Source organism: Antechinus flavipes, chromosome 6 (genome assembly GCF_016432865.1).
Source record: "Antechinus flavipes isolate AdamAnt ecotype Samford, QLD, Australia chromosome 6, AdamAnt_v2, whole genome shotgun sequence".
Lineage (NCBI taxonomy): Eukaryota > Metazoa > Chordata > Mammalia > Dasyuromorphia > Dasyuridae > Antechinus > Antechinus flavipes.
Genome location: NC_067403.1, coordinates 242,091,349 through 242,119,304, shown reverse-complemented (window position 1 = coordinate 242,119,304; position 27,956 = coordinate 242,091,349). Strand labels below are relative to the sequence as shown.

Genomic DNA, 27,956 nt, shown 5'->3' with positions numbered 1-27,956 from the left:
TTCTGATTCAAAAGTTAACAGCCAAGAATTTACACCAGACTACAGTTTTTAGAAGACTTTGGGCACTAAACTATTCAAAGTTCCTCAGAGCAGAAAGTAAAGTGATGATCAAAGGGAATCCCAAGGATCACACAGACAGTGAAGAAAATAAATTATGAAGTAACTATAACAGGTTAAGTGGTAAAAACCCAAGGAAAGCAAAAGATAGTGACCAAAAAGACACTGTGATATGACCACATAAATTTCAGGTTAATGAATCCAGACACTGGCTGAGGAGTTGGTCTTCCAGAATGAGAGATAAAACTTTGGGAAACAAGTCCTTTGAGTATGATATGTTATGCAAATGAGTAAAAGGGAAAGGAGACTCTTAAGTCTCTAAGCTCTCTAGTTTTTAATTTTGTTCTTCTCATCTTTCCAGTGGATCTCCTGTACTTGGACAACCAAGGATCCTGGCAGTTCTCTTAGTGATGGGTCATCTGCAGAAATACAAAGCAATAAATCCTTTCTCTGAAAAGAGTAAGTATTGTTGTAGGATTAAAATCTTTAAAAAGACTTTAGAAATTTGCATACCCTTTGACCCAGCAGTGTTACTATAGGGCTTATATCCCAAAGAGATCTTAAAGAAGGGAAAGAGACCTGTATGTGCAAGAATGTTTGTGGCAATCCTCTTTGTAGTGGCCAGAAACTGGAAACTGAGTGGATGCCCATCCATTGGAGAATGGCTGGATAAACTGCAGTATATGAATGTTATGGAATATTATTGTTCAGTAAGCAATGACCAACAGGATGATTTCATAAAGGCCTGGAGAGACTTACATGAACTGATGCTGAGTGAAATAAGCAGGGCCAGGAGATCACTATATACTTCAACAACAATACTATATGATGATCAATTCTGATGGACATGGCCATCCTCAGCAATGAAATGAACCAAATCAGTTCCAATAGAGCAGTAATAAACTGAACCAGCTACACCCAGCGAAAGAACTCTGGGAAATGAGTATGAACCACTACATAGAATTCTGAATCCCTCTATTTTTGTCTGCCTGCATTTTTTATTTCCTTCAGGTTAATTGTACGCTATTTCAAAGTCCAATTCTTTTTGTACAGCAAAATAACTGTGTGAGCACATATACATATATTATATTTAACCTTATACTTTAACATATTTAACATGTATTGGTCAACCTGCCATCTGGAAGAGGGGGTGGAGAAAGGAGGGAGAAATTGGAACAAAAGGTTTTACAATTGTCAATGCTGAAAAATTACCCATGCATATAACTTGTAAATAAAAAGCTATAATAATAAAAAAAAAGACTTTAGAGATTGTTTCATTCAAAACAACCACTTTACAGAGAAGCTAGAAGCCAATATCACACGTCTATGAAACGCTCCTCATAACAGCCTAATGAAGTAAGATCTTGTATTTTGCTCCACTATTATCTCCACTTTAAGGAAAAGGCATCTGAGTCTTGTTTGAGATTGAAAAAAGCAGCCACGTTGAACTTAAGTTCACTGCTCTTTCCACTCCGTGCTGCTGCTTTGCCCACTATATTAGTAGTATCATTATCTCCCCTCTCACAAATACCAGACATGTGACCCTGAGCAAATCATCTGACTTTTCAGTATCCCAGAATGCAATTTGGAACTGTGGTTTACAGAGCTGACATCAATCTGCTTTGATAGAATGATATCTTCAGTGGAAGTGTTCCTAGACCAATGAAATAAAAGATCTTGCAAAAAAAAATAATTATAATAATAATAACACTTTATTTTAAGAAGAAAATTGAAAAACTAGTAAGTATCCAGAGAGGGGCAACCAGAATTATGATGTGTCTTAAATGTTTGTCACATGAGGATAAGTTGGAAAGAACTAGAAATGGAGAAGGGAAGCTTCAGGGAATATGTGTAAGCTCATTTCAAATACTATCATTAGGAAGAAGAAATTGGACTTTGAGGTTTGAGTGAAAAAAGGCAGAATCAGGAGCAATGAATGAAAACTGTAAAGATACAGATTAAAAGTCAGAAAAAGGTTCCTGACGAGTGGAGCTGTCCAAGGTGGAAAAGGATGTCTCATGAAGTAATGGAGCATTTTCTGCCCTTTAAAGTTCTTCAAGCATAGGTTGGCTGACCAGTTGGTGGGATAGAACAATAGGCATTTCTTTTTGCATGGCGGTTGTACTGAACAGATGCTAATCTCCCTTCTGACTCTTGAATTCTATGAATTTCTGATTCCATGACTAGATTTCTGGTTTTCTTTCTCACTCCCAATTATCAGGCATTATGTCTTTGGTCTCACTTATGCCTAGGATGGAAACAAAAACTTCCCCTTCACATAATCGTAGGATTTAGAGCTAGAAAATGTTAGGAATCATCTATACTAACTTTCTTCATTAGGCAAATAAGAAATTCAAGGCCCACAGTGAAGTTACTCACCCAATAATCAGTCACATAGATAAGAAAATTACAGAATCAAAATGAAACACAGAACCTCTGACTCCAAATCCAGAACTCTGACTTTATACCACACAACTCAAGTTAATCAGAGAAGCCAGAAGCTGCAAGGAACCTCAGCCACCATTTAATCTAATTCAGACCCTACAAAGCAATATCCATCATGAGAGATCCAAGTATTCATCAAGCCTCTGCATGATGACATGCTTGCCCGGGGTTCTGGACAAAAGTCAATGCTCTCGAGTTTTCCCAGTTGCCAATGGAATGAAACAGGGCTGTGTGCTTACTCCCATGCTTTTAACATGCTATTTTAGCTATGTCAAACACTTTCTGTGAGGACAAACATGGAAACAAAGTCAGCCACTGCACTGATGGTAAATTCTTCAACTTCCAAAGGCTACAAAATAAAAACTAACGTGGAGGGAATGCTGGTGCATGATTTTTTGTGTGTAGATGATTGTGCACTCAATGCAGCCTCTGCAGCTGAGATGCAACAAAGGATGCATCTCTGCTACTTGTGCTAATTTTGACCTAACAATTAATACCAAGGAAATGCAGATCCTTCATCAACCAGCACTACACCACCCATTTGTAAACCATCAGTTGCAGTAAATGGTGAAGTTCTGAGTGCTGTGGTTCCCTTACCTTGGCAGTATACTTTCTGGGGATTTCCATATTGATAATGAGATTGACACCTTCAGGGCTATCTCAGCATTTGGGAAGCTCCAAAGAAAGTGGGGAAGAGGAGAGGTATTAGACTGAATACCAATGTGAAGTTCTGCAGAGCTGTCATAAGGATCTCATTGTTGTATGCTTGTGAAACCTGGATAGTCTACCAGCACCATGCCAGAAAACTGAATTGTCTTAGGAAGATTCTGAAAATCACCTGGCAGAATGAAGTGTTTTCTTAAACTAAATTACCAAGAATTCCAACTCTACAGAAGAGAGCATCAGTCCATTGGGCTGGCCACTTTGTTCAAATGCCAAATGTACACTTACCAAAAAAATATTTTATGGAGAACTCACACAGGGCAAGTGCTCACAAGATAGTCAGAAAAAAATGATACTCTAAAGAACTTTAAAATAAATTATGTGACACAGAACAGCCCAGCCTAGTATGCCCTCATCAGAGAAGGTTCTATGCTCTATGAGCAAAGAAAACTTGAATTAGCACCCCCCCAAAAAAAAGATGTACAAAAATAGAGAAGCTACCATAAAGTTTTTATAAGGACTATTGAATACAACCTGTTGCAGAGCATTCCAAGCTCATATTTGGTGTAATCAGCCACAGTTAGACATACCGTAAATCAACTCCAACATAGTTCTGCCATTTTGGTCCTCTTTAAGAACAAAGGCCAACCAATCAATCAATCTAATCCAAAGCCAAAAAAAAACAATATCTATCATGAAATATCCAAGTAATCATCAAGCCTTGGCTTGAAAGCCTCCAATGAAGGTGACCCCATCCCTCAAAGTAATTCATTTCACTTTTTAAGAAAGTTTTTTATATTAATCTACATTTAGAATTTAAAAGACTTCAAAAGCAACCTAGGCCAACCTTCCCATTTTATAGCTGAGGAAACTGAGGCACAAGGAGATCAAGTGAATTTTTCCAAGGTCATACAATGGTGAGATTCCTAACAGCAATCCTTAATCACCTCCTATATTCCCCTCTTTCCACCCATTCTCCAGTGAAGCCAAATTGGCTGTCTTAGTCCTCCTCATATAAAGCAACCTGTTCCCTATCTCTGTGCCTACCATTGGTTGTCCAAAGAACCTGAAATGCAATAATTCTTCACATTCAACTATTAGAACCATTTCCTTCAAAGCTCAACTCAAACACTGTCTTCTCCATGAAGCTTTTCCTCATCTTCCTCTCAGCTGTTTGTGTCTGATCCTCTCCCCAAATTATCTTGTATCTAGTTTTTCATTTTAGAATGTAAGTTACTCAAAGTCAATGATTGCCTTTTATTCCTATTTCTAATCACCTAGTAGGATATAAGAGCATAAAATAAGTTCTTAATAAATATATGTTGATTCATGGAGGTGGGTCTCTGAGCATAAATGATATTATACCCAACCTAGTAAAGACTCCAAAGGTAGACTGGAATACAAAAGGAAAGAAAGTGACCAAATTCAGAGTGTTTCAGGCTGGATTAATGTTGAATGCTGCTCTCGGCTCACATTGGCCCTTAGCCCAAGCCTTGCCCCATCTCATCTGAAGCATAACCATTCCAGTTGACCCCCATCACGTTACAGGAAATGATGGCTCAAGAATCTGTCAGGAAATTTAAATAAGTTTATGAGATCTTGCTTCCAACCATGAGGCCATAAATCTATTAATGTGTGTAATTGGATCAATAATCAGAGCTGGAAGGGATTGTTGAAAGTTATGTTCCCAGCCCTGCTTATCAACTATTGTTGGGATTAGGCTCTGGTAAGAAAGGAGACACCAAGTATGAAGATTGTGTATCTCCTTCTCTGTCACATATCCCTGTCTGATAATTGTTATATTCTTGCTACTTAGGGGAGAAACTGAGCAGCAAGGACTCAACCTCTTGGTGAGATGGACCCAAATATATTATCTTAATTATTATTATTATTTATTAATTAATTAAAGCTCCTAACCTTGAAGCCATTGTTGATCTTCAGTGATTCATCTCAGCAACATTTTGCTGCTTTGACATACTTATTAAAAAAAAACTCTCTAATTCTCTTTGTCCTGTATTTTGCCTCTTTAACCAGGGCAAATGCCCAAATGAAGAATTTTCCTTTCAACAGGATCCCCTTAGAAATTACATGATTCAGGGTTTCAAAAGATTCAGCCAACAACCACTTATGAATAACTTGTTCTATGTAATGTAACGTTTTGCTATACTCTGGAGACATTAAGACAAAAAAAAAATCTCACCTGTTCTGAAGTTCTCTTAAGGAGAAACTGCAGAGAAGTAAAATTACTTACCCAAGATGACACTAGTAATAAATAGCAAAATAGCAAATGTCATGTACAAGGCAGCCAAGCTTTCTCTTTGTAGAAACTATCACCAAATGAGCCTTATTAAGAAACATAGTAATATATAGGATAGAGAAAAACTTTTCTTCACCAAGATCCCAGTTTAAAAAATAGTGATTTCACAGAGAATCAAGACCTCAAGGTTGTATTAGTTCAACAATAAACCAATTTTTTTTTAAAAAGCTTTAACAAATATTTGACTATTTTCCCTAGCCAGTCTTGACAATGAAGCCAATTCCTTCATTTCCTAAAATCAGATGAATTCGACCATCCTGATCTTTTTGTGCTTTTCAGGATATCTGATAGAAGACAATTGGTCAGATTTATTCATTTCTAGAAGGAAAGATCTCGGGGACACGAAAGGGCTTGAAGTCCCTCTCCGACCTTGTCTTTATTAGCCACCTTCTCTGAGAGGGGTTCAATTGAAAAAAAATGCCTCTCTCTTAATAAGCGGCAGGGAGTTTGCTATAGCACTCTGAGGATACCAAACAAATAAGGAATGCTAGCACTGTGCCCACCTCAGGCTGTGGATTTCCTCCTCCTCCTCGATGATATCAGAGCTATAGTCACTCGTGCCTTGGTCCTTTCTGTTCTAAAAGCTACTGACCTTTAGAAGGATCAGAAGCAATTATTTCTACTCTGAAGAAGCCTTAAGTTTAGAAGCCAGAAAACTGAAATCAGGGAATTGAGGTCCCTGAGGTTTTCAAACACTCCCCATCAAAGACCTTTCCCCAGAAGATTAAGGTAAATATACAGATTAATTATTCCAATCAGAAATCCTGGACTTCTAAAAGGGCACCTTTGTTTAGTGTCTTCTTCCTCCCTCAGAATCAGAAAAAAGAAAGCATGTCTCTCTCCATCGGTACCCAGTCCATCTTCAGATGGCCTCAGAGAACTAACTAAAAAGCTACCATGATGACTTGGATCTACCACATACACCCTAATTTGCCTTTTCATCACACACACACACACACACACACACACACACACACACACACACATTTTCCAAAGCACATATGCACAAACATGTACCCTTGTAGATATACATGCACACATATATGTGTGCACACACAGATGCTGTCATATGAACAATAACATACAAATTTATGTGCATGCACTCCTGTACATATACATATGCATGCATATACACATACATGCACATACAGAAAAACAACCCATAAGCAAAAAAAATGCTTCAGATATTAACCTATAGTTGGTCAGAAATAAATGGTGTATTTCACTCAATTTTCACTGCACAGGCTCCTAGAATCAGCCAATGTTAGCATTAGGAGATACATTAAAGTTCTTTTAATCCAAGAACATGTTGGAGACAGCTCAAACTGCTAAAATGAATCCATTTTAAAATTTTCAGAGTGAACACAGATACATCAGAAATCAGCAAACACTCCAGGTTAAGGCTTAATGCACTATTTTGCAATTTGAACCTAACAAAGGGATGGGAAAAATGTCTGAAGTTTTATTTGAACTCGGGTCTTCCTGAGCTCAAGTCCAACTCTACCTACTGTGCCATCTAACAGTCAATATCAATAGGCCATAATGTTAAACCAAATCTATTAGAAAGAAAATTAATAAGAATAAATGTAACATCTATTAAGGTCCCTCAAAATCAGTTTCACAGGTACAAGAACTGAGAGAATAAAAACAAACAGTTCTTTTGAAAGACAACTGAAGACAAGATCATTCAAGCTCATTAAGAGTCAAGAGTAAGTCATGGCAGCCAAAGGAGCTCCCACTGTCTTAGGCTGCACTTAAAAAATAGAAGAATATTATGGATTAGGGAAGTGATGACCTTGCTACTTTGATGTGCCATGAGCACATCTGAAGCACTGAGTTCAGTTCTTGGAACTCTTTTAGAAGACAGATAGGCTGAGAATGGCCAGAAGAGATCGTCTCAAGGACTTGAAATTATGAGGGACAGTTCAAGGACCTGAAGATGTGCAGCCTTGGCAAGAGAAAGAAAGGAAAAGCAAGGGAAGGGGAGAGAAGTCAAGAGAAGGTGAGACAAGTCAAAGAAAGGGAAGAGAAGAGATAGAAAAGGAAGGAAAGGGAAGAGAAGAAAAAGGAAGAAAAGAAAGGATAAAAAGGGGAAAGAAAGGAAGGGAAGGAATCTACTCAGACCCATTCTTCTTCCCTCATTCTCAAGTCTCTTTACAATGAGTCTAACTTTGAACCTTCCAGATCAATAATATTCTCATTGCCCCCCTTCCTGCTAAGTCACCCTATGAGAAAATGCTATGAATACTATCTTACATTTTATCAGAAACCAATGGTGCCACATCCAGGATTTTCTGGACAACTCCCTATAATCATAATAAAAAACATTTATTTAGCATTTGAAAATTTTGAAAACTCTATATAGAAATAATTTCATTTGATCCTGACAAAGTGAAACTCTGAGGTAGATACTACAGATAATATAAGATTCGTTTTATATATAAGAAAACTGAGGCTGAGGGAGGGTCAGTAACTTGGCCATCATGGTTACACAGAGTTAGCGATATCAAGAATGATATGTGAGAGCACCAGAACTGGAGTCAGGAGTTCAAATCTGGACTCAGATACTTGACACTTACTAGTTGTGTGACCCTGGGCAAGTCACTTAATCCCAATTGCCTTGGGGGGGGGGGGAAAGAGTGAGATTTGAATGCAAGCCTTTCAGGACCTACTAAACCCTTTCATTTTATCTGTACTACTGTAAAGAGAATAACATATTCTAAGTCATTTACTGAAAGTTAAAATGACTTGCTGGCTCTTTTTTTTTCTTACAAATCAAGAAATATAACATGATTTGTCCCTAATCTCTGGTTTCATCAAGCAATAAAGTATCACAGTGTGTCTGAGATAGATGAGTAGAAAGATCATAATTCAAATCCTGCCTCAAACACTTCCCAGGTGTAGGATAATTTTTGAAAAATCATCTAATCTTTCTCACTCTATTTCCTCATTTATAAAATGGGCCTCCCAGGTTTGTTGTTAGAATCAAATGAGATAACACATGTAAGCACTTTACAAACTTAAAGAGCCATATTTTTATTTCTAAAGAGCTAATTATCATCATCATCATTATTATCATAATTATTATAATTATATTATATATTACAATTATATTATCATAATAATAATTATTGACACAATTGGTCCTGGAATCCACACCTTTCCCAATTCTTATGCCCTTTCATGGATAATAGAGGTCAAAAAGACCTGAAATTCCCTGAACTCCATGCACACAAATACCTTAGATCAACAATATCAATAGATTCAGATTACTTGATACTCGAGATTATTAAAAGGATATTTATTCTTCTCTTTAAGAATAATCCACAAGGTCTGGCTTGGGGTTTTGAGTTTTCTTTAATAATATCTAACACCTACATAGTTTTATAGGATTTATGTAGTTTTGATTTTTTTTTGAGGTAATCAAAATTGAGTGAATTGCTCAGGATCACACAACTAGTAAGCGGTTGAAGTCAGATTTGAACTCGGGTATTCCTGATACCAAAACCAATGTCCTTTCTACTGAATCCCTTAGCTGCTCTTAATTTTTACAAAATGCTTTACATGAATTATAGTCTTTGGATCTCCAACAGTCCTATAAGATAGATATTGTTGTTATCCTCATTTTAAAGATGAGGAAACTGGAGCAGACAGGTGTCTTGCTCAGAGTAACATAAGAAATGTCAGAATAGGGGCAGCTAGGTGTCACAGTGGATAGAGCATCAGCCCTGAAATCTGAAGGACCCGAGTTTAAATCTTGCCTCAGACACTTAACACTTAGCTGTGTGATCCTGGGAAAGTCACTTAACCCCAATTGCCTCAGCAAAGATGTGTGTGTGTGTGTGTGTGTGTGTGTGTGTGTGTGTGTGTGTGTCAGAATGGATTTGAACTCAAGTCTTCCTAATCCCACATCCAGATATCTATTCATTGTTCCACTCAGCCACTTCAAATGCTTTACACTTTAGTTGACTTTCTTTAAATCCTACCTTGCACTAACACAAACTGATGCTCAGTGAAGTGAGTAAAGCCAAAAGAACATTGTACACAACAAAATTATGTGATGATCAACTATGATGGACTTGGTTCTTTTCAACAATGAAGTGATTCAAGGCAATTCCAACAGAGTTAGGATGGAAAGAGCCATCTGCATCCAGAGAGAGGACAATGGAAACTGAATGTGAATCAAAGCGTAGTGTTTTCTGCTTTTTTGTTGTTGTTGTTCTTTGTTTACTCGTTTTTTCCTTGTACTTTTTTCCTTTTGATCTGATTTTTTCTTGCGCAACATAACAAAGATAGAAATATGTTTAGAAGAATTGTGTGTGTTTAACCTATGTTGAATTGCTTCCTATCTACAGGAGGGAGAGAAAGGAGGGAGAAAAATTGGGAAAACAAGGTTTTGCAAAGGTGAATGTTGAAAACTATCTCTGCATGTATTTGAAAAAGTAAAAAACTATTATTAAAAAAAAATAAAGTAAATAAATAAATTCTATCTTGCTAGTTGTGTTTTTCACTAGTATTGATGTGTACTTGAAGACACTAAATACCTAATAAGAGCTTTTCCTGTGTGCCAAGTGACAGTAAGGGTCAACCTGATGTTTACCATATAGCCAGTGTGAACTGGTATTCAGGTCCCACCAGGGTTTGAAAACAAATTCTGATCCAAAAACATTTGTTTATTAAGTTGAAGACTCGGGGTTCCAGACTTGGTTATAAAGATATAAAAGTATTTAGTCCCTGTCCTCAAGGAACTTACAATCTATGTCAGAATATAATATATAAAAAGATAAATATAATGCAAGGGCAATTATAATCAAGATAGAAGAGATCCAGGATGAAGAAGAAAATATTTCTTTGATATTCATGAAAGATTAGAATAAGAAGTTGTTTTTAAAATCACTAAGACTTAGGAGAAACAAACGGCTTAATGGAGAAAGCGCTGGATCTGGAGTCAGAAAGACCCAATTTCAAATCCTGCCTCAAATACTTATTACATATGTGACCCTAGGCAAGTACTTTAATCTTTCTTAACATCATTTTCCTTAACTGTATAATAAAGATAATAATAGAACCCACCTCACAGAGTTGTTATGAACACGAAATGAGATGACACATGAAAATTACTTAACCAATTTCATTGTTATCTAAAAGCTAGTTATCATTATTATCATTTGCCTAAGATCATACATCTACTAAGTAGTTTAATCAAGATTCAGATCAAATCATTGTTCTGTCCATTATACCAGTCTGCCACCAAGAAATTAAAGATGGAAAATATAATCACAACTTACTATATCCACGTAAATCAGATACATGTAATATATATTTTGAAAAACAATACCCAAAGCAAAACTTTGATGAGCACAACAAAAGAATATTTCCATGACTTCTGTGTTCAAAGAAAGCCATTTTGAATTTTTCTTCAAGTCCTATTTATGATAAATATATTCTTCTACTATATTCTACTACAATTCTACTTCCCTGAATTTTACCCATTTTGATTCAAGGCAAATTAACATCAAGGGTCTCCCATTCCTTGTTTCACCATCCTGACCCACAGCTTCCTCATGGCATTCTTCACTTCAGCATTCCTCAAAGAATAGATGACTGGGTTGAGGAGGGGAGTGATCACTGTGTAGAATATGGCCACCATTTTGTCCATGTAGCAAGTGGTGTTAGGCCTCAGGTAGATGAAGACACAGGGTCCAAAGAACAAGACGACTACAGTGATATGGGAAGCACACGTGGAGAGGGCCTTTCTGCGTCCTTCCTTACTGTGCCCCCTTAGGTGGAACAAGATCACACTGTAAGAGCTCAGGAGAATTATGAAGCTGACCACTGTCAGGCTCCCTCCATTAGCCACAATACGCAACCCAATGAAGAAGGTGTCCGTGCAAGCCAGTTCCAACAGAGGGAGAACATCACAGAAATAATGGTCAATCACATTAGAGTCACAGAAGGGTAAGTTAAATATAAGGAGAATTTGGGCAGTTGAGTGTAAAAAGCCTCCCAACCAGGCCGTGCCAACCAGGAGGCTACAAATCCAAGGGTTCATAATGGACGTGTAGTGTAGAGGTTTACAGATGGCCAAGTATCGATCATAAGCCATTATTATGAGAACAAACATCTCAATGCCACCAAATAAATGGATAAAGAACACTTGGGTGAGGCAGCCCTCTAGAGAGATGGATTTCCTCTCAGCAAGTAAATCTACAATGAGTTTTGGGGAAGTAGTTGAGGAATAACAGATCTCCACAAAAGAGAAGTGGCTGAGAAGGAAATACATGGGGGAATCGAGATTCTTGCTGAAATTGACAATCAACACAATGAGAGAATTCCCCAACACAATACTCACATACAAGAACAAAAATAGTATAAAGCAAATTCTCTGAATCTTTAGATTATGAGAGAGTCCTAGAAAAATGAATTCTGTCACATTTCCAGTCTGTACCATTACTTCTGACCCAAAAGTGAAAAGCTAGAGCACGCAGTTTTTAGAAGACTTTTGAGCACTAAACTATTCTACATTAACTACCAGAGTAGATTTCCAAAATCTGGTCCAAGTGATTCGCAAGGATCACAGAGACAGTGCAGGAAAATAAGCTGTAAAGTAAACCCAAGGAAGGCAAAAGATAGTGAACAAGAAGACACTGTGATGTGACTATGTAGGTTTCAGATTAATAAATCAAGACAAGAGCTGGGGAGTAGGTTTTCCAGAATGGAGGATAAAACTTTGGAAACTAAGTTCTTTGAGGATGTGTTATGCAATGACCTAGAAGGGATGGTGACTATTAGGTCTCCAGAGTCTTTTTACTTTTTAATTTTACTCTTCCGATCTTTCAGATGAAGCTCTTGGTCTTAGGCAACCAAGGATCTGGCCAGTTCTCTTAGTGAAAGGTCATCTACAATGATACAAAAGCAATACATCCTCTCAGTGAAAACAGTAGATATTATTATAGAATAGATGTAGAATTGGAATTTAGAACTAAAAAAGACTTTAGAGATTATCTTATTCAAATAATCCATTTTGCAGAGAAGCTAGAGGTCAGGGAAGTGAAGGGAGATGTCCAATGTTACACAGCTATAGAATTCTCTTAACAGTCAAATAAAATAGGTCACAGAAACTTGTCCCATTTTGCCCTACCACAACCCCCATTTCATTGAAGTGGCAACTGAGTCTCAATTTAGATTGAAAAGCAGCTGCCTTGAACTTAAATTCACTGTTCTGTCCACTGTGTGATATTGTCTTGCTCTCTATAATGGTATTATTATTATCATTCCTCTCCAAATACCTGACATGTGACCCTGGGCAGATTATTTAACTTCTCGTTGCCCCAGATCACTCTTTGGAACTATGGTTTGCAGAGCTGATGATAATCTGGTTTGATGGAAGAAGATTCTCAGTGGAAGTATTTCTGCAAAAATGAAATAAAGGATCTGTTGGTAATAATAATAATTATACTCTGGATTTTAAGAAAGAAATTGAAAAGCTAGAAAGCGTCCAGAGAAGGACACCCAGAATTTTAAAGGACTTTGAATGTTTGTCACATGAGGATAAGTTGAAAAAACTGGAAATGGAGAAGAAAAGGTTCAGTGAATATATGGAAGCTGGTTTCAAGTATCTAAAGGTTTATCATGGGAAGAAGAAATTGGACTTTGAGGTTTTGTTGAAAAAGGCAGAATCGGGAGCAATGAATAAAAAACCATAAAATTGCAGATTACCCTTAATGTCAGGGAAAGGTTCCTGACAAGTGGAGCTGTCCAAGGTGGAATAAAGTGGCACACCCACTGCCCTTTGGAGCTCTTTAAAAAGGATGGCTGATCACTTGATGGGATGGAACAGTGGGGATTCCTTTTGCATATAGGTTGTATTAGAAAGATGCTAAGCTCCCTTTTGACTCTTGAATTCTGTGAATTTCTGAATTCATGATTAGAGTTCTACTTTTCTTTTCGAACTCCAATTATCAGACAATCCTGAGGAATGTCTCTGGTGTCTCATGCATAGGATAGTACAAAACATTTCCCACTTCCCATGACAGGGTTCAGAGCTTTAAATATATATATATATATATATACACACACACATATATATATATATATATATATATACACACATATATATATATATATGATAGAGATGATTTATACCAACATCTTTTATTATACAAATAAAGAAGTCAAGATCCAGAGGAAAGTTTCTCACTCAAAGGTCAGTCACATAAGTTAGAAAATTACAGAGGCAAAATCAAATACAGAACCTTTGACTTCAAATCCAGGACTCTGCCACACAACCCCAGTTAATCAGAGAAGCTGTGGGCTGCAAGGAACCTCAGCCATCATGTAATCCAACTCAGGCCTACCAAAAAACATCTACCATAAGACATCTGAGTAATCATTGAGTCTCTTCTTGAAAAACTACAAGGAGGGGAAAGCCCATCCATTAATCTCAAAGCAACTCATTCTACTTTTTAAAGAAAGTTTTTAACATGACTCTAAAAGGACTTTAGATGGTACATAGATCAACCCTCCCATTTTATAACTCAGGAAACCAAGCATAAAGGATTAAATGATTTGATCAAGGTCACAAACAAGTGGGATTCCCAAGAGCAATCCTTAATCACCTCCTTTATTCTTCTCTTTTCACACACTCTCCAGATAAGCTAAATTAGCTGTCTTAGTCCTTTCACATACAGCAAACTATCTTCTATCTCTGCCATTGTCCAGGGAACCTGCAGGGCAATCCCTCCTCACATTCAATTATTAGAACCCTTTCCTTCAAGTCTCAATTCAAGCCCCATCTTCTCCATGAAAATTTTCTCATCTTCCTCTCAGCTGCTTATGCCTAACCTTGTCCCCAAATTATCTTGTATCTATTTTTCATTTTCTCTCTACATATGTATATGTGCGTGTATTTATATATATGCATTATCTTCCAAAAGGAATGGAAGCTCCTCAATGGCAATGACTGACTTTTGTCCCCATTTCCCAAGCATCTAGTACAATATAAGAACTTGTAATATATTTTTAATAAATGTGTGCTGGTTAATGGAGGTGGGAGGTGAGTGTAAGTAGTGTTATACCAGTATCAGCCTGATGAAGACCATCCAAAGTTGGACTGGAAAATAAAAGGAAATAAAAGACCCCATGAGAAACGTCCTTTCATAGGATTAGGCTCAATGTAGACTGCTGCTCTCAGCTCATACTGCCCCTTGGTCCAAGCCTTGCTCCATCTCTCCTGGAACATAACCATTCCACTTGACCTCCTATCACATTCAACAAAAGTTCAGCAAACGGTCAGAAAATTTAGATAAATTTATGAAATCTTGCTTCCAGCCATGAGGCTGGAAGTCTGTTAATGTGTATAACTGGATTAATAATCAGAGCTGGAAGGTATTGTCATAAGTTATATTGACTTAGCATCCCATTGTCCCCAGTCTTGCTGATCAACTACTGTTGGGGGAGGTTCTGGTGAGGAAGGAGACACCAAGTCTGCATTTTGTGTATCACCTTCTCTTTGTCACATATCTCTGTCTGATAATTGCTATATTCTTGCTACCTTGCAGAGGAACTGAGAAGCAAGATCTTAAACACTTTTGCTGAGGACCTAGGGTCCTTGACCTTACAACTGTCAGGTCCCATCTTGAAGCCAGTGATCAGCTCAGCAACATTTTGCTACCTTGACATACTTATAATGAAATCCCTTCAATTCTCTTTGTCCTGAGTTTTGCCTCGTTTTTCAGGGTGAAAGCCCAAATAAGGAATTTTCCTTTCAAAAAAAATCTTAGAAATTATCTAGTCTTGGCCTCCTAAAGATTCACTCATTAAAACATATAATAGTAACTTGCTCTGTGTAAAGTTATATTTTGCTAGACTCTTGGTATATTAAGACAAAACAAAATAATCCCTGCTCCCAAATTCTACTAAGGGAGAAAGTGTGCAGAAAATTATTCATTCAACATCACACTAGTAATAAACAGCAAAATCAGGATTCTAAATCACAACTTCTAGCTCCAAATGGACAGCATTTCACATGCAATGTACTTAGTCTTTCTCTTTGTACAAAACATCCCTAAATAAGCCTTTTAAAGAAGAAAAGCCATAAATGGTCATCAACAGAACATTTTTATTGAGATCCCAGGAAGGACAAAAATGGTCATTTCTGAAAGAATTAAGACCTTATGGCTGTGTTGGTTCAGCAATAAACCAAAGAATTATTTTTTTAAAAAAACAGACTTTAAAGAAACATCTCAATCACTGTCCCTAGTCAGTCATGGCAATAAAGTTACTTCCTTCATTTCCCAAATCAAATGAATGTAGCCATCCTGATCTTTTTTATTCCTCCCAGGGATGTCTGACAGAAGAACATGTAGCCAAATTAGTTGATTTCTAGAAAGAAGAATCTTTGGGACATCAAATGGCTAAAAAGTATCTCTTCAGCTTTCTCTTTATTGAGCACACTCTTTAAGAGGAGCTTGGCTGAAAAAGTACTTTCCCTCTTAGTGAGTGGCAGGAAGTTTGCTGTAGCACTCTGAGGGTGCCAAATAAATAAAAACTGCTAGCATTGTACCCACCTCAGGTTATGGATTTAGCCAAACCAATACACCACCATTCTCCTCACTGAGGTCAGAGCTAGAGTCACTCCTGCCTTAGCCCTTTCTGTTCTAAAAGCTACCGACCTTTAGAAGGATCAGAAGCAATTATTTCTAATCTGAACAAGCCTTAAGTTTAGGAGATAAAAAACTGAAATCAGGGAATTGTGGTCCCTGAGGCTTTTGAGCATTCCCTATCAAGGGCCTTTCCCCAGAAGACTAAGATAAATTTAAAGATTAATTAGTCTAATCAGAAATCCTGGACTTCTATGAAGGAACCGTTTGATTAATCTCTTCTTCCTCCTTCAGAATCAGAATGAAGGAGTATCCTTTTCCTGCTGTACCCACTCCATCCTTAGATAGCCTTGGTAAACTCATTAAAAAGCTACCATGGCTACTTAGGCCTATCCTATACACCCTAATTTGTCTTTTTATCACATACATATCTGTATGCACTCACAAACACACACCCCAACACCACCCATAAATTTAAAAAATTCTATGGATATTAACCTATATTTAGCCAAAAATACAGCCTTCACTGGACAGGCTCCAAGAATCATCAAATGTTAGGACTGGAAAATATTTTAAAGATCTTTTAGTCCAGGAGTTTGTTGGAGTCAGCTTTAAACTGGCTAAGATGAATTGATTATTAAACTCTCCAAAGTGAACAGATACACCTCAGAAGTCAGCAAATACTACACATCAGGGCTTAATGCATTATTTTATGATTTGTCTATACCTTAGAAAATGATGGAGAAATGTTAATAATGCAGATTAAATTAAGCATGTGTCTTGCATACATTTTTTTCCAGAGAGCCAGTTCTTAAATATTTTCAGATTACTGCTCTAATCCAAGTAACTGATTCTGAAGATGAGGAAGCAAGATCTATTGAAGTAAAATGAATGCTTAAGACACCTAGTTAGTTAATAGCAGAACTTGTGTCCAGAACAAGGTCAATCTTTTTCCATCCCAGGCCAATGTCCTTTTCATTCTTTATGAATATAAGTCTAGTCTTTGTCATTGGCTCACCTAATATTTCAAGTCATCCTCAAGTCTCTTGTGCCTTAGAGTGATAGAACAAGAGTTCAGGCTTTACACAGATGAACAGAATTCAATCCTAGCAAATTACAACACCTAAAAGATAGTCCTTGACTCTTCTTTCTCTCTGTGGTCATTTAGATCCCTCCCCCTCCCTACAAGTGACACTCCAAGTATTGCTATAAAACAAAGCTCATTAGTATCTCATCAGTATCCATACTTGAATGGAAATGGAATGGCACTTTCTTCCCCATTTTAAAGTAGAGAACCCTCTATTCATCCATAGCAAAGCATAATAAAATTATCAGGTTCAAATTCTGGTGTCAACATGCAATCATAAGAAATCATTCTATTCTGAACCATTGACCATTCTAGTTCCAGCAGATTAACAATGAATAAACATGTTTCAATCTATCAACAAGAATCTATTAAGTATCTACTATGTATCAGACACTATGTTAGGACCTGAAATTTACCCTTGGAAAATCGATAGTCACATTTAGAAATGTCTTTAAGGTGAGAATAGTTTCTATAGACAGACCAAGTGACTGATGAGCAGTTATTTCATTATTTAATCTATTTCATTTTCAAAGCAAGTATTTTAAAATGAGCAAGAAATAACATCAAAATATTATTTAATCAATTCAACCATTGTCCTCATTTATTTATTTGTTTGTTTGTCAATACTGCTGGGGTTTTTTATTCAAATAATTCTTGAAGTACTTTAATACAAGAAAGCCAACGAATACTTTAAATCCATATCATCATATAATTTTGCAGTTTTTCTTTTCATTGAATGCTTTGGTTGCTCTTTAACAACTTTTCAAACAAGGTATAACTCACATTTGGCAGTTTGAATGATTATTTTTGAAGCATGCTATATAACCAAATTATAAGAAGAGTCATATTTTTAGTTGGTACTTACAGTCTTGCACTTCTTGCTGATATTACTTGAATTCCATCACTACAAGTCCATTCCAGTTTTCCTAAATTACATCATTTTGATTTTCAAATCCATCAATTATATTAAAATTTTCTTTTGAAGCAACATTATCATTAATGAGTTTATAAAGTAACAGATTATCCCTAACATTCTCTGTTCAAAATGACAATAAGGAAGAAGTAAATGGGAAACCTATTTCCCAATATAGTTATCCATTCTACATTGGGGGGGGTGTTAAGAGAATATCATACCAAAATATTGATAGCTATTGATTTTTAAGACTCAAACTCCATTAGAACCATGGATGTGAATGTCCTTTGAAAAAATGAAATAAAGTGCTACATCAATTTCTCTTAATCTCTCTAAGCAACAAAGAAGATGTCAACCTTCACTGATAGGAGTTTTCTCTTCTGAGAGTTCCCTTAACCAATGAAATTGTAGGTCAAGCTCTTATTTTTTTAAATACCATTTTCCCCATATGTAATTGGGAATTGAATGATTACATATAAAAACAATTTTAACATTTTTTTTATTTTGAGTTCCAAATTTTCTCCCTCCTTTCTTTATTTTCTCCTTTCCTAAGATGGAAAGCAATTTTATATAGGTTATACATGTGCAATCATGTAAAATATATTTCCATATTAGTCATGTTAAATAAGAAACACACTAAAAGGAAAAAATAGAAAAAAATGAAAAATAATATTCTTCAATCTGCATTCAGACACCATCACTTCAATCTTTGGAGTGAATAACATTTTTCAACATAAATCTTTTGGACTTATCCTAGATCTGTTTTGCTGAAAATAGCTAAGTCGTTTAGCTATTTGATTTGTGTCCCAACATTTGATCATCATACAACGTTGCTATTACTGCATACAACTCTGCTCCCTTAACTTTGCATCAGTTCATCTAAGCCTTTTCAGGCTTTTTCTGAAATCTGCCTGCTTATCACTTGTTATAACACAATAGTAATTCATTGCATTTATATACCAAAACTTCTTCAGTCATTCCCCATTTAATGGGCTCCCCTCAATTTCTAATTTTTTGCCACCACAAAAGAGCTACTATGGTTTACTGGCTAGATTTACTTCTCATGGAGCAGGGCTTAAACCAATCTGATTTTAATTGGCTACTAATGAGTCCTAGGCCAAGCCTGTTTAGTCATTTTATTCCACATTGACTCAGATCAAATGTAAATAGCAGTAATTTCTATTTTGGCTAGAAACCATGAAGGTCTTCCCCTCCCAGATTCATTCAGTCATTTGGTTGGTTTTTTTGATTAGGTGAAAGAGGATATTCTTTGCCCCAACTGCTACTTAGCTTTAGGGACCATCTTTAGTCATCTTGACCTATATCTTGCCACTGGACCCAGATGGCACTGGAGGGGAAAGTGAGGATTATGACCTTGCTCAGCCCTCCCTCACTCACATCCAATTCACTTGCATGTCATGGCATCCCCTCCCTGATGTCATGGTCCTCTTCGAGAATGAAGGACAAATGACAACAAATATTTTTGTACAATGTAGATCTTTTTCTCTTTTTTATTATCTCTTTGGAATACTGACCAGGTAGTGGTATTGATGGATCAAAGTATAATGCACAGTTTTATAGCCTTTTGGACAAAGTTCCATACTGCTCTCCAAAATAATTGAATCATCAACTCCACTAACAATGTGTTAGTGTACCAACTTTCCCACATCCCCTCCAAACCTCATTTTCCTTTCCTGTCATATTAGCCAATCAGAGAGGTGTAAGGTGGTACCTCAGAGTTGTTTTAATTTTCCAGCCCCAGCTTAACTTCCTAGACTTAAATAAGTATTAAAATTACTTTCTATAAAATTTGTTAACACTATAACAAACAAAAAGTTCAAGTAATTATTTATAACATATCAGTGGGGAGTGCCAAAGTTATCTTTACCAATCTCTACAAGTGTGAATTTTTCAGTTCTGGAAACGTCCCACTACTTGGTTCTCTTAAAAATTCTCTTTGTGTTTCTTTGCAAACCTTACCTTAAGAAAGAAACATAAAAAGAATTCTTACGAAAAGTTAAACCCATTTGTCTCAAGAAATAAATTCTCTTGGAAAGTTAGTAAATGTCTATCAATTGGGGAGTGGCTGAATAAGTTATAGTATATGAAAGTAATGCAATGTTATTGTTCTATCTAAATGATGGACAAGCTGATTTTAGAAAGGCCTGGAAAGATTTACACGAACTGATGCTGAGCAAAACAAGTAGAACCAGTAATACAATGTACACTGTGACAGCAAGATTGTGCAGCGTTCAACTTTGAAAGACTTGGTTCTTCTCAGTGGTTCAATGATCCAAGGCAATTCCAATAAACTGTAGATAGAAAATGTCATTTGCACTCAGAGAGAGAATTATGGAGAATGAATGTAATACCTGGTATGTTCACTTTTTTCCTTTTTCTTCCATTTTTTTCCTCTCATGATTTTCCCTTTTCTTCTGATTTTTGTCTCCCAACATTATTCATAAAATAATGTGTGTTTTTTAAATGTACATTATAACCAGAAACATAAAGAAAACAATAAAAAAAAAGGTATTCCCTTGGTCTTTCCTTTCTGTTCTCACAATTTCTTTGAAACCATCATAGTTTCTCCAGATTTATAGTTAAGCTGTGTATCATGATTTCATTAAAAATGTCAGATCAATTTAATGTGTGATGAAAAGCAGTAGTTTTTTATTTGATCAATTAGACCAAGGCTTCTTAAACTTTTTCCACTCATCAACCCTTTTTACCTGAAAATTTTTCATGGGACCCTAGCAATATGGATATATAAAGTAGTCATTCAAATCAAACACTTAGTAATAATGTCATAATTTGTCAATTGAATTTGTCGATTCAGTTTTGAGATTTGGATATCATTAGCACAATTTAAGAAGTTGGGAATTAGAACAAAGTTTCCTTAACCTACAAGTTTAATTTAGTCTACTGGGGAAAGTCCCCCGACAGGAGACAATGGGAAGCTTCAGGGACCTCAATTCCCCAATTCAGTTTTCCATTAGATAAACTTTGGGCTTTTTCCCCAATCATCTTATGGACTGGTGGCTTTTAGAACAAGATAAACTGAAATCTGAGTAACTATTTCTACTTCACCCCTTAGATTTAATCTCAGAGAAGGAGGGAAATATACTGAGGTGGGCTCTAATTTTCTCTTGTTGGGCTATTATTCCATGTTTGGCTGGCTCCTCAAGCATCATAGCAATCTTCCCAGGCTGCTTAGTTAGAGAAAGGGAAAGCCCATTCTCAGCTGAATAACTTTCAGGTAATGTGGTGAATAAAAAGAAGGTTGGGGAGGGGTGATTTTCTGCTAACTGGTATCAGCTATTTGCTCAGAAATTGAATTATCTATGTTTATTTGTTATGAGGTTGTTGTTTTTTTTTTCTTTTGTTGTTGTTGAGTAGGAAGTGAGAGAGAGAAAAATATCTGATAATAAAAAATAAACATCTGTTGTTTTTTTTTAAAGACCCTTCCTCTATGAAAATCACTGTACTTGACTAAGTCTCAGATCATACATCCTTGGGAAGGATTTTTTTAAAAATGATTAAATTTGTCTATTCAAAGAAAGAGCAGGGATTGACTCCTTTGCATGGCTCTGACTAGAAACAATGACTAAGGAGATTAATCGAAGTCTTTTTTTTCTAATTCTTGGATTATTAATAATTTAATGGCTAGCCATAAGATCCTGGTTCTCTGTGAAATTAATTTTAAGTCTTCCTGACATCTTAATAGTGAAACTGGCTTCCCTGGTTCCTGTATATTGTCATATTTCATATGAAGGATGTTGTAAGGCTTGTTCTGTAACTGTTTCTATATGTAAAAATAACTACATTACTTGGCTTAATGACAAATCATCTACATTTTGAGGTAGAAGTTCTGGGTTAGAATCTTGACTGCAATTTACTATCTCTGAGACCTTCGAATGTCACTTCTCTAGGCAGTTTTTTCTCAGTAAAATGTAAGCTCCCAAAAGGGAGTGACTGTTTTGTCCTTGCTTTGTATCCCTAGTGTCTAACAGCACTTTTCACTCAACAGGTACTTAGTGGCAGAATTAAATTGAATCTCTGCAATGAGAGAGTTGACCTAGATATTGCCTTTCAGCTTGAATTATTCAGATATTATATTATAGATCATAATAGGTCATAGATTTAGTTCTGAGATATCTCATCTATTTTTCTCCAGTTTTCTGACAGCTCCTTAAGCTAAAATATGAGATGAGATAGTTTGGAACTGCTCGTCCACCACCCATGATTCCTGTGATTCAGAAAAGGTAGAGAATGTGGAGGAAGACCAGGATTTCAGAGCTTCCTGTGCCTGGTCCCCTGAGAAGCCCAAGTTCATTGTTTCTTCCTCTTTGTTTCCCTTGGATTTTCGAGACTCCCATTGAAATGGGTGGAAGCCCAACTGTGCTGAAAGATGTAATTAATGTTTCATGTCAGGAAAAACTTTTTAATAGAAAAAGAGGTCTTCGTGGTGAATGTGAGTATTTGTTGTGGATCCCTTGGCTAGCCTATTGAAGTCCTTGGAACCTTTCTCAGGGTTAAAAATATAAAATATATATATAAGATTATTATTAAAGTGAAATATGTGAAGTTCCATTACTTTGAAAGTTACCAAATTTTTTTAGAAGTTGATGCATCCCAGATTGGAAAGACCTACCTTGAGTGATCCAAAAGTAGAGTAGTCAATCATAGCAGCCAGTGGAAAGAGGTTCTCCTTCACAATAGATCTGGCACTTTTTAGTAAGGATTCTTCTTCAGGTGTGGTTGGACTAAATGAGTACTAGAGTCCCTTATAATTCTCAAATTCTGTATTCCAAGAAGCAGCTCTAGAAAAGTATTGGTTGTAAATTCACAAGTCCTGTATTCAACTTCTGCCATGGTGGCTTGCTTATCTCTAGAATATTAGACTGTGAACCCCTCGAAAGCAGAGACTGCCTTTTGTCTTTCTTTGTATCCCAACCATTAGCACAGTGTCTGAAATAAAGTAGATGCTTAATAAATGTTATTTGATTGAGCTCTCTGGGCCTAAGGTTCCTCATATTCTGTAATGTCTCATAATTATAAATCTTACTAGCGTTGAATTGGGAAGATTTTCTTACTTCTTAAGCATAACTGAGACCAGAAACAGTTCTTATGAACTCCCAGTGAATGTCAAGAAGAAAATAATTCTGATTTCCAGATGCTCAGGGAGTCAAAAGGAATGCCAGGTGGGAAAAATCATTCTCCTTCTGATTTGCTAATTAAGAGAAATGGAATAATCTGAGTGACCAGGTTTTAAAGTCAACCCTGAGCCTGAGATGTGTTGTTTTTGTTTTTTTAGCTGTTTTACAAGCTCAGGACCCAAAAGGCTTTTTTGTCTGGAGCTTTAAAAATATACAGAGAAATCACGTAGGGAAATGTTTTCAAAAAAAGATCTGTTAGCATATAGTTGTATGCTATACATCTACTCTATTCAGCTCTGGAAGAAATTTAATCACTAAACATTAATTAAGCGCCTGTTTGGAATTTGGACAGCTAAGGAAGTATTAAGTGTCTGAGACTGGAATTGAATTCAGATCCTCCTGACTTCAGGGCCACTGCTCTATCCACAGTGCCATCTAGTTGCCCCTGGAATTCCATGATCTTGAGGAAATTGAGAAAAAGGGACAACTTCCAACCAGTTGTTGATGGAGTTGCAAAATGATCTTACCATTCTGGAGAGTACTTTGGAACTATGTCCAAAGGGCACTTAAACTGCGTATACCCTTTGACCTAGCAATACCATTACTAGATCTGTATCCCAGAGGGATTATAAAAAGGATAAAGCACCCACATGTATAAAAATACTTTTGGCAGTTCTTTTTGTGGGAGCAAAGAACTGGATATTGAGGGAATGCCTGTTTATTAGGAAAAGGCTGAACAAATTATGGAATATTATTGTGGTATAAGAAATGATGATCACTTATTAAACATGAAGGAAGGAGAGAGAGAGAGAGAGAGAGAGAGAGAGAGAGGAGAGAGAGAGAGAGAGAGAGAGAGAGAGAAGAGACAGAAAGAGAAGAGACAGAGAGAGAGAGAGAGAGAGACAGAGAGCGCACTAAACCAATTGGACATCAGATTGGCTTGGAATTTTAGGTTTAGTGAATTCTCATCTCTGAAAAGATTAATGATTTTAAAAAGTTGTGGGGAATTACATTTTGTTTGTGCTACCATTACATTTAATTCCTTCATATACAAGCTTATATTTGAAGAATGGGGTAAAGTTTGAATTTAGTTTAAAATGTATGTAAAGCATTGGTGTAAATGTGCATTCTAATAACATTTAACTGGGCAGAAAGAAAAAAATTCTCAGATGACACAAAATTAGAGTTAGAGCACAATAAATACTGCAATCACTAAGCCTTTAACATGATTGTATGGCAAAGGAAAGAGCTGAAATAATCACAATATATCAAAATGAGACTACAGATCTTTTTGACTATATCATTTGTAATTTTTGTTTTCTTAGTGGCTAGTTTTTCTTTTTGCCTAAGAATCTTTTTGGAATATTGCTTAATGTATTCCTTCATGATAATGAAGCTTGTATTCAGTGTTTTGCCAATTAATATTGTATGCTAATAATAAAAGAAAAAGAAAAGGCTGAAAAAAAGAAAGGAAGGAAGGAGGGGGAAGAAAGGGAGGAAGAGAGGAAATGATAAGTAGGCAGATTTCAGAAAAATTCAGAAAGACTTACATGAACTGATGCTGAGTGAAGTGAGCATAACCGAGAGAACATTATACACAGTTAACAGCAATAACTGACTTGGCTCTTCTCAGCAATACAATGATCCAAGAGAATTTCAAAAGACTCATGATGAAAAATGCTGTCCACATCCAGAAAAAGAAATATGGAGTTTGAATTGAGATTGAATGAAATATACTATTTTCTTTTGGGGGGTTGGTTTTTATTTTTCACGGCTTTTCCTTTTGTTCTGTTTCTTATTTTACAACATGAATGACATAGAAATAAGTTTACATGACTGCACATGTATACTCTATATCAGATTGCTTGCTGTCTTAAGAAGGGGAAAGAGAGAGAGGGAGAAAAAATTGAAACTCAAAATCTTATTTAAAAAGGAATGCTGATTTTTGTTTTTCTTCCCGGGTTATTTATACCTTCTAAATCCAATTCTCCCTGTGCAATAAGAGAACTGTTCAGTTCTGCAAACATATATTGTATCTAGAATATATTTTAACCTATTTAACATGTATAGGACTGCTTGGCATCTGGGGGAGGGGGTGAAGAGAGGGAGGGAGGGGAAAAATCAGAACAGAAATGAGTGCAAGAGATAATGTTGTAAAAAATTATCCTGGCATGGGTTCTGTCGATAAAAAGTTATTTTAAAAATCAATTAATTAATTAATTAACATGGGAAAAAATGAATGCTGAAAACTATCTTTATAAAATATTATTTACCAGAAAATAAAAATTAAAAATTGACATCTTCCTAGGTCCTTCTTTTACACATGGTAATAGAATTGCTTTGGATTGAATCCTATGTGGAGATGCTTTATCCCAAATTCCATAATAAAAAAGTTATACAATAACAATAACATTACAGTGAAAAACAACTTTGAAAGACTTGTAAACTTTGTTCTATACAATATCAAACCAAGATTCCAGAAGACTGACAATGAAGCATGCTACCTCCTTCCTGCCAGAGAAGTCATGGATTCAAAGTGCAGAATAAGACGTATATTTTTGGACATGACCAATGTAGTCATGTAAATTTGTTTTTTAAAAAATCAGTTTTCTTTTGAATTGTCAAGGAGGGAGGAGAGTAGAGGGGCAAGGAAAAGGAAATTCCTTTTAATTGATAAGTTTTATGGCATATATTAATATATTACCTATATATTAAAACATATATATATATATATATGTACACATATACATATATATGTATGTGTATATATTCTTCCAGAAGAATAAAAGTTCCTTGAGAGTGAAAACTACTTTTTGTTTCTCGTTTTCTTATCTTTGGTGCCCTGTATGATGTATAATGCAGATCCTTAATGAATACTTGCTAAATTGAATTCCCTGCAGTTTGATCATAAAATAAGGGATTAAATGAGATGATCTCTAAGGTGACTTTCAAATGCTATGTTTCTGTGACAATGACACAACTAATTTCAAAGACTGGATTTCTTTTTTTTTTTTTTGCACCATTTCACAGGATTTTCTCCCAGCAAATTCCCCATGCTTTGTGGCTACCGAAGAATAGCAGTTCCAGCAAAAGGAACAAGAGAGTTAAAAGTCATAAATTGGGGTGAATTGTATACATCTCCCAAGTTCTACAGCCCTGGCTGATTCCTCTTCATTTCTCATTCTATTGGATCTTCCTGACTAATCCCTATCTCAATGATAAGACTGCTTTTAGATCTGAAAACTGTACTTCCTCAAATCCTATATTGTTAACGATCCTCACATTAACTTGATTTTTAATTTTCACCTGATGAATCTGCCCTTGCAGTTACCCTGTTGACCATTCTATAAATAATAGGTGGTTCTGCCTTTGGCCACCATTCTGATTTAAGACTTTGGCTATTGATTTATAGATTTCAAAGAACTCTTGACCCTTTGGCCAGCAATCATGCTGCCAACCAGCAATGTGACAGAATTCATTTTTCTAGGACTCTCTTCCAAACAAGAAGTCCAGAGGGTTTGCTTTGTAGTGTTTCTGCTCATGTATACGGCTATAGTGTTGGGGAATTCTCTCATAGTGTTAACTATCAAATCCAGCAAAAGCCTTGGCTCTCCTATGTATTTCTTCCTCAGTCATCTCTCCTTTGTGGAGATCTGTTATTCTTCCACTACGTCTCCCAAACTCATTGTGGATTTACTTGTTAAAAAGAAAACCATCTCCCTAGAGGGCTGTATCACACAGCTATTCTTTATGCATTTCTTTGGTGGTATTGAAATTTTCCTACTCACAGTGATGGCCTATGACAGGTGCGTGGCCATATGTAAACCTCTACACTATATGACAATCATGAGCCAGCAGATGTGTGGGCTCCTGTTGGGTGTGTCCTGGATGGGTGGTTTCCTCCACTCAATTGCCCAAATTCTCCTCATGTTCCGTTTACCCTTCTGTGGCCCCAATGTGATTGACCACTATTTCTGTGACCTGCTCCCTCTGCTGGAACTTGCCTGCACTGACACTTACTTCATAGGCCAGCTCATTGTGGTTAATGGTGGGAGCCTTTCACTGATTAGTTTTGGGGTTCTCCTTACCTCTTATGCTGTTATCTTGGTGCACCTGAGAGGGCACAGCAAGGAGGGACGCCAAAAGGCTCTCTCCACCTGTGCCTCACACATTACTGTGGTCGTCTTATTCTTTGGGCCCTGCATCTTCATTTATATGCGACCCTCCACCACATTTTCTGTTGACAAAATGGTGGCCGTATTCTACACAGTGATCACCCCGCTCTTGAACCCAGTTATCTACTCCTTAAGAAATGCTGAAGTGAAGAATGCCATGAGGAAATTGTGGTTCAGGACACTGAAACAAAATGAGAAATGAAGGGGGTGATGTGAGCCCTATGGAATTACGTTATCCTGAATTACATTGGGAAGAAATGGGTGTCCAGGGCACTCGATAAATGTTTCTAACAGTAATATTCTAGAAATGCTTTAAATAAATTATCTGCTTGTACTACAAAGAACTTTCTTCTTCTTTAATGTTTTCATCACAGTTTCTTCCTCAACATTTCATTTTTGGTTAGAATTGTTTCTGTTGTTATTTTTATTGTGTGTATTTTGGCCTGGACCAGTGTTTCCTTCAATGAAAAGCCCAATTGATATGAACGCCAACTCCAACAGTGTATTTGAAAATTTACTTGATTTTCTTCAAGTCACAAAGT

At 36.4% G+C, this 27,956-nt stretch overlaps 2 protein-coding genes across 2 annotated transcripts; one reads left to right on the top strand and one right to left on the bottom strand.

The window, feature by feature from the left end:
- Positions 1-10,997: 10,997 nt before the first annotated feature.
- On the bottom strand, positions 10,998-11,933 carry LOC127541543 (olfactory receptor 4X2-like). Its single transcript, XM_051966772.1, has one exon. It carries the CDS (start codon positions 11,931-11,933, stop codon positions 10,998-11,000), a length of 936 nt encoding a protein of 311 aa, XP_051822732.1.
- A 14,753-nt stretch (positions 11,934-26,686) lies between these two features.
- Positions 26,687-27,616, top strand: LOC127540464 (olfactory receptor 4X2-like). The gene has a single exon (XM_051965157.1). The coding sequence runs from the start codon at positions 26,687-26,689 to the stop codon at positions 27,614-27,616; it is 930 nt and encodes a 309-aa protein (XP_051821117.1).
- The last annotated feature ends 340 nt before the right edge of the window (positions 27,617-27,956 follow it).

Bases quoted from the DNA above. Each gene is read 5' to 3' on its own strand.
- LOC127540464 (XM_051965157.1), top strand. From the start codon at position 26,687: ATGCTGCCAACCAGCAATGTGACAGAATTCATTTTTCTAGGACTCTCT.
- LOC127541543 (XM_051966772.1), bottom strand. From the start codon at position 11,933: ATGGTACAGACTGGAAATGTGACAGAATTCATTTTTCTAGGACTCTCT.